Source organism: Callionymus lyra, chromosome 12 (assembly GCF_982586985.1).
Source record: "Callionymus lyra chromosome 12, fCalLyr1.hap1.1, whole genome shotgun sequence".
Lineage (NCBI taxonomy): Eukaryota > Metazoa > Chordata > Actinopteri > Syngnathiformes > Callionymidae > Callionymus > Callionymus lyra.
The window spans coordinates 4,515,173-4,531,552 of record NC_141829.1 but is presented as its reverse complement, the minus strand read 5'-3'; the positions used below and the strand labels follow the sequence as shown (position 1 = coordinate 4,531,552).

The 16,380-nt window shown below is 34.0% G+C and overlaps 1 protein-coding gene across 3 annotated transcripts in view; it reads left to right on the top strand.

The window, feature by feature from the left end:
• Positions 1 to 4,630: 4,630 nt before the first annotated feature.
• ptprna (protein tyrosine phosphatase receptor type Na) overlaps positions 4,631 to 16,380 on the top strand; it is a 32,675-nt gene continuing 20,925 nt past the window's right edge. For 2 of the 3 annotated variants that reach the window (XM_087804318.1, XM_087804317.1), the window contains exons 1-6: positions 4,631 to 4,928; positions 9,228 to 9,278; positions 12,050 to 12,160; positions 13,962 to 14,073; positions 14,966 to 15,104; positions 15,167 to 15,545. In XM_087804318.1, coding sequence (XP_087660444.1) covers positions 4,853 to 4,928; positions 9,228 to 9,278; positions 12,050 to 12,160; positions 13,962 to 14,073; positions 14,966 to 15,104; positions 15,167 to 15,545 — 868 coding nt within the window. In that variant the 5' untranslated portion in view covers positions 4,631 to 4,852. The remainder of the gene's footprint in view (positions 4,929 to 9,227; positions 9,279 to 12,049; positions 12,161 to 13,961; positions 14,074 to 14,965; positions 15,105 to 15,166; positions 15,546 to 16,380) is intronic. The other variant, XM_087804319.1, reaches the window with a different exon arrangement.

The following is a 16,380-nucleotide window of genomic DNA, read 5'->3' as shown; positions in this document are numbered from 1 at the left end:
TGCTGGTGTTGTCAGCTCTATTTTTAGCTTCTCCGTTTGAACCGGCCTGGTCTTTCACCAAAGTATCATGGAAGCATTTTATGTTTTAGATTCTTTTAAACATCTTCCTTCGTGTTCTTGAACCTGCCCTTCGTTGCCTGGACTTCAACTACAGAAGACAAATACTTTTAGCAAACAAGGTCAAGGAACGAACAAAATGTATATTTACCAAACTGTCTGTGAGTAAAAGTACGACTTTCATATTGTCTTTTCACTTTTAGAGGCTCGATCTATCTTAATTATTAGTGTTACTCCTATAGGAAGTCACTGTATAATTGTTGACTTCTGTTATAGCTGTACTTTATCTTAAACACTGACATCAACCACATTAATGACATGGATCTACTTCGATCTGGATCCATCCGGTCTAGGATGTTCTAGCTATTATTTCAACGATACTTTGTTGCCACAGCACCAAGTACTTTCTGAGGCTTCTAGTAACAAAATACTGACACAACAAACACACTTCTACGGGGATATTATGGTTGACACAATGTTCACAAATACATTAAAGGTTTTACAAATATGTAATTGTATCTGTTCTGTGATTTGCAAACTTGATATATACAAATGCATGTTTCAGATCTTGTCTGTGATGAGATTTGTGCAAATGTAAATTACAAATTTGTAAATGAAGTTACGCATTTGTAACTAACCTTTGGAAAACGAGGTACATTAAAAGATAACTGGGTTACACGTGTGTAAATCATGTTACATGTATTTAAATCGAGTTTTTACATTTGTAAATCAAGTAACGTATTTTTAACTACAATTTGGAAATCAAGGTACAATCTTTTGAATTGAGTTACACATTTGTAAAAAGTGCTTAACGTTTTTAACTGATTTACCGCTTGTAAATCAAGTTATACATTTGTAAACCAAGTTATACATTCGTAAACCGAGGTACACATTTGTAAACCGAGTTACTCATTTGTAAACCGAGTTATACATTTGTAAACCGAGTTATACATTTGTAAACCAAGTTACACATTTGCAAACCAAGTTACACATTTGCAAACCAAGTTACACATTTGTGAACCAAGTTACACATTTGTAAACCGAGTTACTCATTTGTAAACCGAGTTATACATTTGTAAACCGAGTTATACATTTGTAAACCAAGTTACACATTTGCAAACCAAGTTACACATTTGTGAACCGAGTTACATATTTGTAAACCGAGTTATTCATTTGTAAACTGAGTTATAAATTTGAGTAACGCTCCTTACAATCGAGTTACATATTTTTCTATCAATTCCTCATTTGTTAATCGAGTGACGTATTTTTAAATCTGGTTACAAGTTCATAAACTGAGGTACACATTTGCAGATCCCAGTGCAGATACACTTACACATTTGTAAAACCTTTCACACTTTTTTTGTTTAACAATCATAGCCCAACAGTCTTCTCTCTGAATGTGAATAAACTCACGTACGAACTGTGGCAGCGAGTCTGGAGATTAATGACGCTGCAAATACACTGTTTCAGATCCAGAGAGAATCTTACTTGATGCTGCTTTAAACTTGCAATCTTTTATTGTGATATGAAAAGAACTGATGGTTTTAGGCATATATTGTTACATTAATTTCTTCTATATAAAACCAGAATCGTGACTCATCAGTACCAACAGCGAGAGCTCAGACTGATCCCAGACCAGCTCTAGTCGACGAAGTGATGTTATCAGCACCTGTTGACAGGAAACTACTCCCGGTCCAAGATCAGTCACGTGACCGACCAGTCGACAATCAAGTTTAAACCTGAAGATAAATGGAAGGTTAAGATGTTAAAACAAGCAGAGAAAGCCGAGATCAGTTTAATTAAAGACGAACATTCCAACAAAAGCTGGACCGAAGCCCGGATCAGCGTCTAAGAATAAGACCAGAACATACCAGCCGGGACTGGCGGGGGCGTGTTTCTATTTAAAGTCCAGGAAAGCAGAGTGACAAAACAAAAAAAATACATGGTTACTCCTGGTTTGCATCAGATCTGTGGCAGTGTTTCGATTCAATAAAACATGTTTTAGGAAAACACAGAGTTGGTTTTAGGAATTCTAAGAGTTAAGCATCGGAAACAAACCCAGGATGTAGAAGTTTTGTGCCTGGAGATGTCACGAAATGACAACAAACATGAAATATCACCATGACCTTTACGGGGAAGTGAACAGCTGGTTTCGTCCTTCATGGGACACTGACAACACGTTGCTAGGCGACAGACACAAACAACGCAATGAGGAAAGGTTCTGAAAAAAGAAGTGTGACAAACACACCGACAAGAAAACCTGCTCCAAATATATAAAGACTGATGGAGATGTTTGATAAAAATATTCACGTCACTCATGATTCTTAGTAAATATCCTCATGACACAGCCTTAGAAACACAACATGATTCACAGCCGGTAACGGATCCTTCCTCAGTGAAAGCAACACTGAGCAAAAAAAGTATTTCGGTGCTTGTTTCGGGGCCTCAATGTGAGTCTTGGGGTCACAAGATATGTCGGCATCAGAGACATTGTATCCGTCTAGTGACAGCACGTTGATCAGAAGACAGGAAAGAATCATGACGAGCGTTTTCTTTCACTTCCTGTCGCACATTCTTAATTCAATCACTGCTTCAGGAACATTGAATCACGTCAAATTCAAGAGACGACACCAGGGGGCGCTAGAGTACAACCAGATCTGCTCCCACTTTCTAAAACAAAGTTTGAACATTACGACACATGTCTTTAGATAGGATCATAAAACAAACATGACGAGTCATTTAAAGTCTCGTTTGACTGACTTTTGAGATGTTGTTTTAAATCAGTAATTTACTTACTACAAATAAATGACTACCAAGTTATACATTTTTAAAGCGAGTTATACATTTGTAAACCGAGTTACACATTTTTAAACCAAGTTATACATTTTAAAAGCGAGTTATACATTTGTAAACCGAGTTACACATTTTTAAACCAAGTTATACATTTTTATACCGAGTTATACATTTGTAAACCGAGTTACACATTTTTAAACCAAGTTATACATTTTTAAAGCGAGTTATACATTTGTAAACCGAGTTACACATTTTTAAACCAAGTTATACATTTTTAAACCAAGTTATACATTTTTAAACCGAGTTATACATTTGTAAACCGAGTTACACATTTTTAAACCAAGTTATACATTTTTAAAGCGAGTTATACATTTGCAAACCGAGTTACACATTTTTAAACCAAGTTATACATTTTTAAACCAAGTTATACATTTTTAAACCAAGTTATACATTTGTAAACCGAGTTATACATTTGTAAACCGAGTTACACATTTTTAAACCAAGTTATAGATTTGTAAACCAAGTTATACATTTTTAAACCCAGTTACACATTTTAAACCGAGTTATACATTTGTAAACCAAGTTATACATTTGTAAACCGAGTTATACATTTGTTAACCGAGTTATTCATTTGAGAAAACGCTCCTTACAATCGAGTTCCATATTTTTCTATCAAGTCCTCATTTGTTAATCGAGTGACATATTTTTAAATCCCTTTACAAATTCATAAACTGAGGTACACATTTGCAGATCCCAGTGCAGATACACTAACACATTTGTAAAACCTTTCACACTTTTTTTGTTTAACAATCATAGCCCAACAGTCTTCTCTCTGAATGTGATACAAATAATCGTTTAGGACTTTGAAAACACATATTTTATGGTAAGACTTATAATATTATTATTGTAATGCGTGTATTTAAATGTAGTTTTACACATCTAAAGAAGTTATAGTCGACTGTTAACCTTAGACAAGTGTGCCCTTAATTATTATGGCTTTAGGATTCTCACTTGGAATTTAATTATTGAATGAAACATAATAATAATTCATTAATTGTATTTATAAAGTGCCTTTCTATCATCTGAAACATTAAAAACATCATTGTCCTGTTTATTTTATCATTTTAATTTTATGTTTTTCTTGTTGTTGTTACAAGTAGCCAAATATTGTGATCAAAACAAATATTATAGAATATTTTTTTTTAATTAGAATCATAAATAACATAAAATTAGTCATAAAACACGCAAAAAAAAGAGTAAAAAACTAAAACAGCTACAGAGGAAGTGCATGTATAAATTAGCTGTTAGCATGCTATCCAGCTCTCAAACACTAAATTCAATTAAATTACCCACCAACATAAACAATTTAGAAAGTGCTACAAAATAGTGCGTTAAAATATGCAAGATATGATTTTTAAAACAAAAAACTATTAGAATATTTTTTACTTTAATCTAAAAACGTTGTTTGCCGCCAACAACTGTTTCCTAACGAGAAGGTCCTGTCATGTTAATTGTTAACACTGTATTCGTAAGTACTGGATAAAAAGTTTATAACCGAAAGTATAATATACTGTTATCCTTAATGTGAAGATGTTGTTTTTTTATAAACGTTTTATTAATAAATAGAGGGAAAAAAATATCCGCGTTTTCTTTTATCTACCTGCCAGGTCCTTCTGAGGGTGCACACGTCTCCCATCTTTTCTTTCAAGACTCGATGACGTACATGAGCTACGTAAACGATCTCCTTCACCTCCTCCTCCTCCTCCTCCCTCCATCCATCCATCCTGGTCGCTCCTCCTCCTCCTTCTTCTTCTCCGGCAGCACCTTCTCTCCTCCACCATCCATCTATTTTCCCCGCAGCAGCAGCAGCAGCTTCCGGCCCTTTTGCTCTGTTTCCTGTCGACTCATGGAGCTCCGAGGGAAGATGGAGGTTTGAAAAAGGAGGGAAAAAAAAAAAAGGAGGAGAAAAACCTCGACTTTTCGTCGTCCACCTGCGGGCGCCATGCAACAGCTGCGAGCGAGGGGAGCCGTGCTCCTGCTGACGGTGCTTCTCCGGGCGGCTCTGTCCGAGAAATACGGTAAAAAATAACAAACTCTTTATTTCACGTCATAAATGTGTTTATTCGTGACGTCATGCGAGCGGAAGAGCTTCAACTTCTTCCATCTTGTCGCTGAACTTTAGGTTTTTTTTTGCATGAATAAATAATGTGCCTTTAAAAAATACCTATAATAATGTACTTTTAAATAAAATTATTATTATTAATACTTTTAAATAAAGTGTATTAAAACTGTGAAGCAACAACAGTTAATATGGTGTAGTTAGTTTAAAAAATACATGAATCTGGACAAAATTAAACAAGAAATGTGTCTTTAATATTAATAAAAATCATGTAAATATTAAATAATATTGATCGTCATGATTATTTACTCCTAAATAAACCGTGTCTCTGGTTCAATAATTTTAATAGTTAATTGCCTGAAGCATTTTTTTTCCAGATCTAATTTCCTTTCAGTCGCTCACTTCCCGTCCATTTGTCGGTCACGGACCGACGTTGAGGTTTCAAACCCAAGACCATCAGCTAACGTCGTCCATTACTGGAAAAAAAAACGTTTTCCGACAGTAAATGTATATTTTCTGCGTGTCACTGTCTTTTATCTCTCGACCTCAAAATGGCTCTTCGAGGTTCGGGTCGGTCTCGCTCCAGAGAGTGAGTGGACGAGTCGAGGACGACGAGAGCGAGAAACCTTCGAACCCGTGACGCTTCAATCTCTCGCAGACCACCTGCTGATTCCCACCACACCCCCCAACACACCCCCCACACTTTCCAAGGTCTTACAAACGAATGGGAGCGAAGAGCGTCTGACATGGCAACACAGATCCTGTGATTGATTGGCGGTTGTTTCCCGAGTCTTTTATTCCGATTGTGGAATCCTTGATTTTTGTACTTTTGTGCTGTGTCTCAAATCGCATACTTGTGTACTCAAAGTTAGTATTTTTAGAGCATAAGTGCGTCTCAATTCTTAGTATGCAAAATGTAGTTAGTGCTGCATACACACTAAATTGTCACTAAAACGCCCACAAACTGAGTATGGATCGATGGACACTTTCTACACTAAACGGCTCCATCTTAGTGACGTTGTTAACGGAAGTTACGTCATATACATATATATATATATATATATTCATTTACATACAGGTGTATTTTCAGCAGCAGTAGAAGGACGACACGTCTTCAGTGCTGATACCATCTAAAATATTTCGCGAATATTTCGATTCTCATATTTTTTTGAATTTCTTTTTCCAAACTTGCAAAACGTGCTGCCAGCAGGTGTCGCTAGCGTTCAAACAGCTGTTTGCAACCATGTTAAATAGTAGTAGAAGAAGAAGTTGTCACGTCATTTTCTGATTTTCAGATTCTGTTTGATTTGAAACATACTATCTGTTGATAATTTGCGTACTAGTTAGTACGTACACTATCCTGATACATATTAACTTCTATTATACTAAGAGAAGTATGCGATTTGAGACACAGCACAGGTTCAGGTTTCATGTTTACCTGACTCAGATAAAAGGCTTTAGATAATACGAATGTTATTATCGTTTTATTGATTTTTATCGACACTGCTGCGGTGAACGACTGAACTAACGAAGAAATATGTGAATTTATATCAGTAATCATGAAAAGAACTAGGGCTGATGATATTGGAAATAAGTGCGATATTCGAAACCGATATTAATGCGATATTTTTTTCTTTCACCTAAAAATTTAGCTGCATGCACGTGAAGGTGCGAGTACTGTAGTGTAGGTCCGGGGAATTTAAGTAAGGAAAACCATGATATTTCCCTTTCGTTTATTTCTGCGCTTCGGTGCCGTCATGATGGTATAAAAATATCTCTTATAACGCTCAGTCTCGCGGGACTTGCATCGATTTCCCGCCAAACTGAGCGACATCAGAGAGGAGCCGCCGGCGCGTCGTGATATCACCAAATCAATAATAAATCCACCTCCTTGTACAAGCACACATAACACTTTATAAATGATGCTAACAACTTAGCTCGTTAGCATACGGTGAAGACGGACACATAACACTTTATAAATGACGCTAACAATTTAGCTCGTTAGCATACGGTGAAGACGGACACATAACACTTTATAAATGACGCTAACAATTTAGCTCGTTAGCATACGGTGAAGACGGACACATAACACTTTATAAATGACGCTAACAACTTAGCTCGTTAGCATACGGTGAAGACGCACACATAACACTTTATAAATGACGCTAACAACTTAGCTCGTTAGCATACGGTGAAGACGGACACATAACACTTTATAAATGACGCTTACAATTTAGCTCGTTAGCATACGGTGAAGACGGACACATAACACTTTATAAATGACGCTAACAACTTAGCTCGTTAGCATACGGTGAAGACGCACACATAACACTTTATAAATGACGCTTACAATTTAGCTCGTTAGCATACGGTGAAGACGGACACATAACACTTTATAAATGACGCTAACAATTTAGCTCGTTAGCATACAGTGAAGACGGACACATAACACTATAAATGACGCTTACAACTTAGCTCGTTAGCATACGGTGAAGACGCACACATAACACTTTATAAATGACGCTAACAACTTAGCTCGTTAGCATACGGTGAAGACGGACAGGTTTGTTTGGAAGTTCACGATCTTATAAGAAATCAACTGAGACGAGAAGTTCTTTCAATACGTTGCTTTAACAAAGGAGGTTGAAAGAGACGAGTGACTGGATCACTAGTGATTGACTAGATCATAAGTTAGTAATACTTCCGTGTATATACTGAGCCAAGACGCGCACGTGACAATACCCTGGTATCGATATTTTTTCGATATATTGTGCATCCATAAAAAAAACAGTTACATAAATTTAAAAAAAATCAACTGGCTTTCATCCTTTATAACAAGGTAACCCTCTAGTAACATTAGCTCGAGACTTTGGTCTGTCAAAACACTCGTTTCAGTCAAGTTTACTCAAAAAATAAACTAATTTATTGGTAAAAAAAAAATGACTGAAACACAAACTCTACATGATTTATTTTTACCTGTTTTTATCCAAAAGGGCGGGTCTGTGAAAAAATGCAAACATTTAACTGATCCACAGTAAAAACAAAAACAAAAAAACAAAAACCTGATTCATAACATTTGAACAAGGAAATTATTGATTTACCTCTAAATATATAAATGTTTTTTTTAATATTTTTAAAATGGTGATACATAAAATGGTGATACACTAACCACAAAATCACTCTTTGACAGAATTAAATATTCTTATTCAACATTCAAGAGCTGCTTTATTCGCCAGTACCTACTGGTTAATACACGTGGAATTTTCCTTTTTTCTGGACGTCTGCGAAATTTGTTTTTACAAAAGAGGAAAATAAAACATAGATACAGATAAACAATGTGTTCAAAAATATACAAAACAAATAATAATCACAGTGCAAAAAAACCCTCAAATACTACAATAATTCACTAAATTACACTATTTTGTTCAGTAAATAATTTTAAATATATATTTTTTATTGATGAAAATGTATTTATATTACAGCATATTAGGAAGTACTGTAGCTCTGACATATTTAAAGACTGTTTTCATATTGTAACAGTCTTTCATTTTTAATTTATTCTTTTAAAAAATGAGGCAAAGGAGTCAGTACGGGATGTTTTCATGGATTTATTGAACATTCATTTAAGTTTTTGGAGATTTATTTTTGTGTACTGTCATGTATTTTAACCTGCTTCTGTACTTCGAAACTACTTTTTTATCAAAATATTTCACAGTGATTTGTTATAATCCTTTTGCACGAGTGAAATACCTTCCAATATGTGTTGGATTCAGATGGTTATTTGGATAAAAATAGATTTAACCATATATATATATATATATATATATTTAAACGTCTTTTTTTATAATCCTTATGCACGACAGAGTGAAATACCTTCAAATATGTGTTGGATCCAGATGGTTATTTGGATAAAAATAGATTCAACCATATATATACATTTAATAGTGATTTTTTTATAATCCTTCTGCAAGACAGAGTGAAATACCTTCAAATATGTGTTGGATCCAGATGGTTATTTGGATTCATCCATAATATATAATTGATGAAAATGTAACTGATTGTTTTGAGCGATCACGGATTGATGGACAGATAAAAGCTCATGTTTGTCCAGAGACTCAGCAAATAACGTGTCGTGCGTCTTTCAGTTTGAAACGTTGTACTTTTAATATATTTTAATTTTATTATCAGGTGTGTTTGTGTTTTTTATCGCGGTTGCCTCAATGTCGGGAGGATAACTAAGTGTTTCTCGCTGCATCAGGTTGCCTGTTTGAGAGAAAACTGTGCTCCGGGGATCAGTTCTGCTCTGATGGTGAGTGTATCACACACACACACACACACACACACACACACACACACACACACACACACACACACACACACACACACACACACACGCACACACAGAAACACCAGTCTGGGATTTTTCCTCTCAGCCCCATCACCTTCATCATCATCTTCATCCGAGCCCCTCCTCCTCTGCTCTGCCGTCTCCCATGGCAACACTGACATCAGCGCGAGGTCGACGCCCCCTCGGTTGTTGTGCTGATACAGTGATGAGTCACTGACGTACTCGTACGCACTTCTTTGTGTAGCAACACTTACGCACATGCATGGAATATAAAGGAGATGGAGAAGTTGTTGCTGAGCGTCAGCATCTGGATCTGTTCTGTGCTCCTGGATCGATGGACGTTCATGATCAACTACTGATGCCTTTGATTCGCTGGAGTTTAACGATAAATCAGATACTATTTTATTTCATGTTTACTGTAGATATTATCACATCAATATAACTCATCTTAGTAAGAATCATCACATTTTATTGATGCTTTCAGGTGGTAATCAAAGTAATCAAATACATATATTATAAATACATGTTGTATATGTGACGATACTGCAAAGAAAAACTTTTTTTTTTGTTTATTCTAGTTTTTCTATTTTATGTTTAAATCTTTTCTAGTGTTTGTATATATTTTTATTTATATATTTTAGTTTATTCTAGTGTTTTTATATAATTTTAATTTATATGTTTTAGTTTAATCTAGTCATTATTATTCATTTATTAAATTGTATTCTAGTGTTTGTAATCATTTTTATTTATACATTTTAGATTATACTAGTGTTTGTATATATTTTTATTTATAGATTTTAGTTTATTCTAGTCATTATTATTCATTAATTTTAGTTTATTCTAGTGTTTATATTTATTTGTATTCATATTTTCTAGTTTATTCTAAACCAGAGATATATAGATACAATTTTATTTAATGTTTTATTTATTTGATGTTTATCACATCAATATAATCTTAGTAAGAATCATCGCAATTTATTGATGCTTTCAGGTGGTAATCAAAGTAAATACATATATTATAAATATGTGTTGTAAATGTGACGATACTGCAAAGTATTAGTTTGTTCTAGTGTTTAAATTTATTTTTGTTTATATATTTTAGTTTATTGTAGTTGTTATTATTCTTTTATTTTATTTTATTTTAGTGTTTATATTTATTTTTATTAATATATTTTAGATTATTCTAGTTATTATATTTATTTGTATTCATATGTTTTAGTTTATGCTAAATCAGATATAGATACAATTTTTTTAAATATTTTATTTATTTGATGTTTATCACATCAATATAATCTTAGTAAGAATTATCACATTTTATTGATGCTTTCAGGTGGTAATCAAAGTAAATACATATATTATAAATATATGTTGTACATGCGAAAATACTGCAAAGAAAATATAGCATATTAAAATGCACAATACATATAGCGATATGAGAAGTGTTTTTAGCAACATATAATAAATCAAGTGAGACAAAAAATGTTAATTTTCTAAAAGATAAATGCAAGTTTATTCCTCCATTTAATTTATATTTCCTTAAATTTGTGTTTTTAGTTTTGTGGTGGTGTATTATGAATTGTTTCAGTAAATAAATGTTACAATTTTTTTTTCACATACAAATATTTTCCTGTGTGTCATGATTCTTATATATTTGAACCTTTTTACTACCTTTGTTTACTAATTTAAATCAACATGTTGTTGTTGTTGCTGGTTGTCTTATAGTATCTCAGCTCTTAATAGATATTTACAATTTATTTTGCTTTAATTCAATTCAATTCAATTTTATTTAAAGTGTCTTATCATAACAAAGTTATCTCAAGACACTACAGTTGAAATAAGACTACAGTTGATTAAGGAAAATAGATCCCAGCAATTCAACAAAGAGCAAGAAACAAAACACTGTACAGTGAGCTATGGCGAGGAAAAACTTCCTTTTAGAAGGCAGAAACCTCGAGCGGAACCAGACTCATTATTGACGGCCTGCCGCTTTGACCGGCTGGGAGGAAGGATGGGGGGGTAGACAGATGGATAAGGAGAGGAGTGAGGGAGGATATAGTGAGAGAAAAGAGGAGAGTGTAGGAGGGTCCATGGGGGTGCTGGAGAGAACTTGGGATCTTTAGCATTTTTTAAAACAGAAGCACAAGTAAAAAAATAAATATTTATTAAGTATTTCACTTTAAGTCATTTTAAAGATGGTTCTGTTATAAATATGTGGTAGAAATGTTGAAATGATAAATAGATGTGTTTTTTAATGATTAAACACAATGTTCAGTAAATGAAAGAATAGTTGTGAATAGATAAATTGTTAAAAAGTGTATATAAAATGCACATATTAGTATTAACGTGTGTGAAACACAAAGTGAGCGTCACGAGCGTAAAGGTGTCGACGACACGTTGAAGCTACATCGACATGTTTCGTGATCACCGACTGAGTTTTCAAGTGACTGCAAATATATTACGCAAGATCGTTCCCAGAGCACGGAAATGTGCTCCCGACTCGTCGATGGCACTTCTGGGTATAAAGTGTGTGGGCTGTGATTGAGAATGTGACTCACCGCTTTTATCCCCGGCACAGTGAGCTACACTTAGACGTGAAAAAAGCTGCATTCCTTCACCTCAAGGCCAGGTTTGCTACGACATGCGTCATCAGTCGTTCAATTCTCCGCCGGAAACATGAGCATGAAGCGATGCTTCTGAAGATGGACTTTTAATGAGTCTTGTGTTCCCTCTAGACGGCCTCTTCGGTCAGTGCCTCACTTACAAGCAGGACCGGGTCCAGTACCAGGCGTCTCGGACGGTTCTGAGGAGGATGCAGGAAGTTCTCAAGCAGCTCATGCAGCAAGGTGAGACCAATGTGTCTTGATGTGTTTATAGATCATTTTGATTTGTTCGTTTGGGTGTTATCTTGTGTTACTTATTTATGTTTATTTGTATCATTTATTTTAGTATATTCTACTGTTTATTGTTTCTGTCTATATGTTTTTTCTAGTGTTTGTATTCATTTTTATTCATATGTTTTAGTTTATTGTAGTTATTATTATTCATTTATTTAAGTTTTTTTCTAGTGTTTATATTCGTTTTTATTCATGTGTTTTAGTTTATTGTAGTTATTATTATTCATTTATTTTAGTTTTTTCTAGTGTTTATATTTATTTGTATTCATATGTTTTAGTTTACTGTTGTTATTATTATTCATTTATTTTAGTTTTTTCTAGTGTTTTTATTCATTTTTTTTCATGTGTTTTAGTTTATTCTAGTTATTATTATTAATTGATTTTAGTTTTTTCTAGTGTTTATATTCATTTTTATTAATATATTTTAGTTTATTTTAGTTATAATTAATTTATTTTAGTTTTGTCTAGTGTTTATATTCATTTGTATTAATATATTTTAGTTTATCCTAGTTTTTATATTTATTTTATTCATATGTTTTAGTTCATTCTAGTTATTATTATTCATTCACCTTAGTTTTTTCTAGTGTTTATATTTATTTTAATTCATATGTTTTAGTTTACTCTTATTATTATTCACTTATTTTAATTTATACAAGTTTTAATATTTATTTTTATTTATATGTTCTAGTTAATTCTAGTGCTTATGATCTTTTTTTAGTTTGTTCTAGTGTTTATATTTATTTTTATTTATATCTTTTAGTTAATTTGAGTGTTTATAATAATTTCTTTGTTTGTTCTAGTGTTTATATTTAAAATAATATAATAATAATAATATTTGAGTTGAGATGATAAAAGCTTTTAAAAAACATTCCTAGATTCATGACATCAGACGTCAGAGATCAGTGGATATTTTTGTCTTGTATTTAAAAATGTATTATGATACTGGAGTTTATTGAATTACTCTTATCAAATACCGTGTGAGTGAGTCATCGGTAACGTGGAGCTTTGGTGACGCGAGTGAGACTGAAGTGACGAGCGCTCGTAGAAAACATGTTAACGAACTGTCAATCATGATTTTGAGGTGATGTATTTGAATTATGCTTAAACTAAAAAATTATGAATAATTTAAATTCCTCTCACTATAACTTATTGTTTATATATTTATTTGTATTCATATGTTTTAGTTAAATCTAGTGATAATTATCCTTTTTTAAAGTTTGTTTTAGTGTGTATATTTTTATTTATTTTTATATGTTTTACTTTATTCTAGTGTTTATTACTATTTTTTCTAGTTTGTTCTAGTGTTTATATTTATTTTTATTTATACGTTTTAGTTTATTCTCCTTTATTTATTTATTTTTAGTTTGTTCTAGTGTTTATATTTATTTTTACTAATATGTTTGAGTTAATTCTACTGTTCATTATTCTTTTTTTTTTAGATTGTGGTAGTGTTTATATATTTTTATATTTGTATGTTTTAGTTAATTCTTGTGTTTATTACCTTTTTTTAGTTTTTTAAATATATATTTATTAATTCATTTAGATGTTTAAAAAAATAGATTAATAATAAAGACTTAAAGGTAGAAAAATAAATAATAAATAAATAATAAATAAATAATAATGACCAGAAAATACTCAAATGAAAAATAAATAATATAATAATGTTATTGACTACATGTGAAATTATTTAATATCACTTGATTTTCTTAATTTTGTATTTGCTTCTTCGTATTTTTGTGTTTGTCTTCAGGTCTTTCCTGGCAGGACAAGATCACTCAGTTAATTTTGTCTAAGGAGTTGAAAAGAGTTCCTCACACCACACTTCCTTCCAGGACCAACTCCCCCTCATCGACCGCATCTCAGTACGTGTCACAATTATTTGATGTTGAATTTAAGAAATCATTTTGAATTAGTAACAAGTATATATGTGTAGTATTGTCCAGTACTTGACTCTGGTGTTGTGATAGTGTAGTAACAAGTATATATGTGTAGTATTGTCCAGTACTTGACTCTGGTGTTGTGATAGTGTAGTAACAAGTATATATGTGTAGTATTGTCCAGTACTTGACTCTGGTGTTGTGATAGTGTAGTAACAAGTATATATGTGTAGTATTGTCCAGTACTTGACTCTGGTGTTGTGATAGTGTAGTAACAAGTATATATGTGTAGTATTGTCTAGTACTTGACTCTGGTGTTGTGATAGTGTAGTAACAAGTATATATGTGTAGTATTGTCCAGTACTTGACTCTTGTGTTGTAATGGTGTAGTAACAAGTATATATGTGTAGTATTGTCTAGTACTTGACTCTGCTGTTGTGATAGTGTAGTAACAAGTATATATGTGTAGTATTGTCCAGTACTTGACTCTTGTGTTGTAATGGTGTAGTAACAAGTATATATGTGTAGTATTGTCTAGTACTTGACTCTGGTGTTGTGATAGTGTAGTAACAAGGATATATGTGTAGTATTGTCTAGTACTTGACTCTGGTGTTGTGATAGTGTAGTAACAATTATATATGTGTAGTATTGTCCAGTACTTGACTTCTGCCATCAAGAGGCCAAAGTTTTAATTAATACACAAAACTGAAGAAACACCCTGAATATTTGAATGTTAACTGTAAATAAAATATTACATTATTTTCTACACATTATATTAAAATACATACATAAAACTGATTACTAATAAAACATAATTTATAAAATGTGGTTTCTCACTCGTGTCAGTTGTCACTAAGGACCTCTCATGTTTCACCAGGTCCAAACAGCACCATCACAGCTCTAAATCCAGCTCGTCTCCCTCTGCTGGAAACTACTTGGACTACATGATCGTGGAGCCTCCGCAGTCGCCGCTGCAGATGCAGGCGGCGTCCATGGACCCGTACACCTATCACCAGGTACGCTCGCTGGGCGACGCTCGAGGTCACCGTCTCCTCTGACGCTCTCTGGGGAACCACAGCACAGGTACCAGGACGAGGTGGAGCGCTCTCTGATCAGGCCCGGAGGAGGGTACGGGAGACCGTCCTCCTGGACCCAGCCGTCGCAGAGAGAGCGAGACAGGCAGATGCAGGAAGCCCTGTCGCGGTACCAGACGCACGAGCAGCCGTCTCACCGTCACAGAGGGTCCATGGTTCCTGCAGGTGCGAGGAGGACACAAGAATGTCGACGCCATGACCTCACTTCCTGTCTGCCCTCAGGTCTGCCTTATTACGACGTGGCAGAGATGGAGATGCCCGTGGACTACGTAGAAAACTACCCCTTCGATAGCAAACCCGCGGCCAGGATGCAGAACCCTCCGAATAAGGCGCCGCAGTTCAGCAGTGTGTTTCGAAACACGGGTGAGTGAGGCCCGGGTGCCATCATTGTAAATATGAGGCCCAAGCATGGTGGACGTGTCCTTGATTTTGGAAGTCCTTTAAACAAGGGGCCACATTTTCTTTTAGCAGAACTGAACGTTTATTTGCAAAAACTGTCTTCAAAAGAAGAACCGTATTTGTCGGATGAAAAGAAAAACATTTCTAGAGAACCTCCTCAAAAGTCAAAAGAATTAATAAGTAACTAGGTAATATTTATAGAGCGCTTTTCTAGACCAGGGTCACAAAGTGCTTAAACAATCAAAACAATACTAAATAAAATATATACTTTAAAAGATCAAGATAACATCGAGACAAACACAGGAGTTTCAGAGAATCAAGGAAAAGGATGAATAAAAGTGTCTTGATGTTTCTTGAAGGAGTCAGTAGATCATCAAACACAGATGTTTCTTGAAGGAGTCAGTAGATCATCAAACACAGATGTTTCTTGAAGGAGTCAGTAGATCATCAAACACAGATGTTTCTTGAAGGAGTCAGTAGATCATCAAACACAGATGTTTCTTGAAGGAGTCAGTAGATCATCAAACACAGATGTTTCTTGAAGGAGTCAGTAGATCATCAAACACAGATGTTTCTTGAAGGAGTCAGTAGATCATCAAACACAGATGTTACTTGAAGGAGTCAGTAGATCATCAAACACAGAGATGTTTCTTGAAGGAGTCAGTAGATCGTCAAACACAGATGTTTCTTGAAGGAGTCAGTAGATCATCAAACACAGATGTTTCTTGAAGGAGTCAGTAGATCATCAAACACAGATGTTTCTTGAAGGAGTCAGTAGATCATCAAACACAGATGTTTC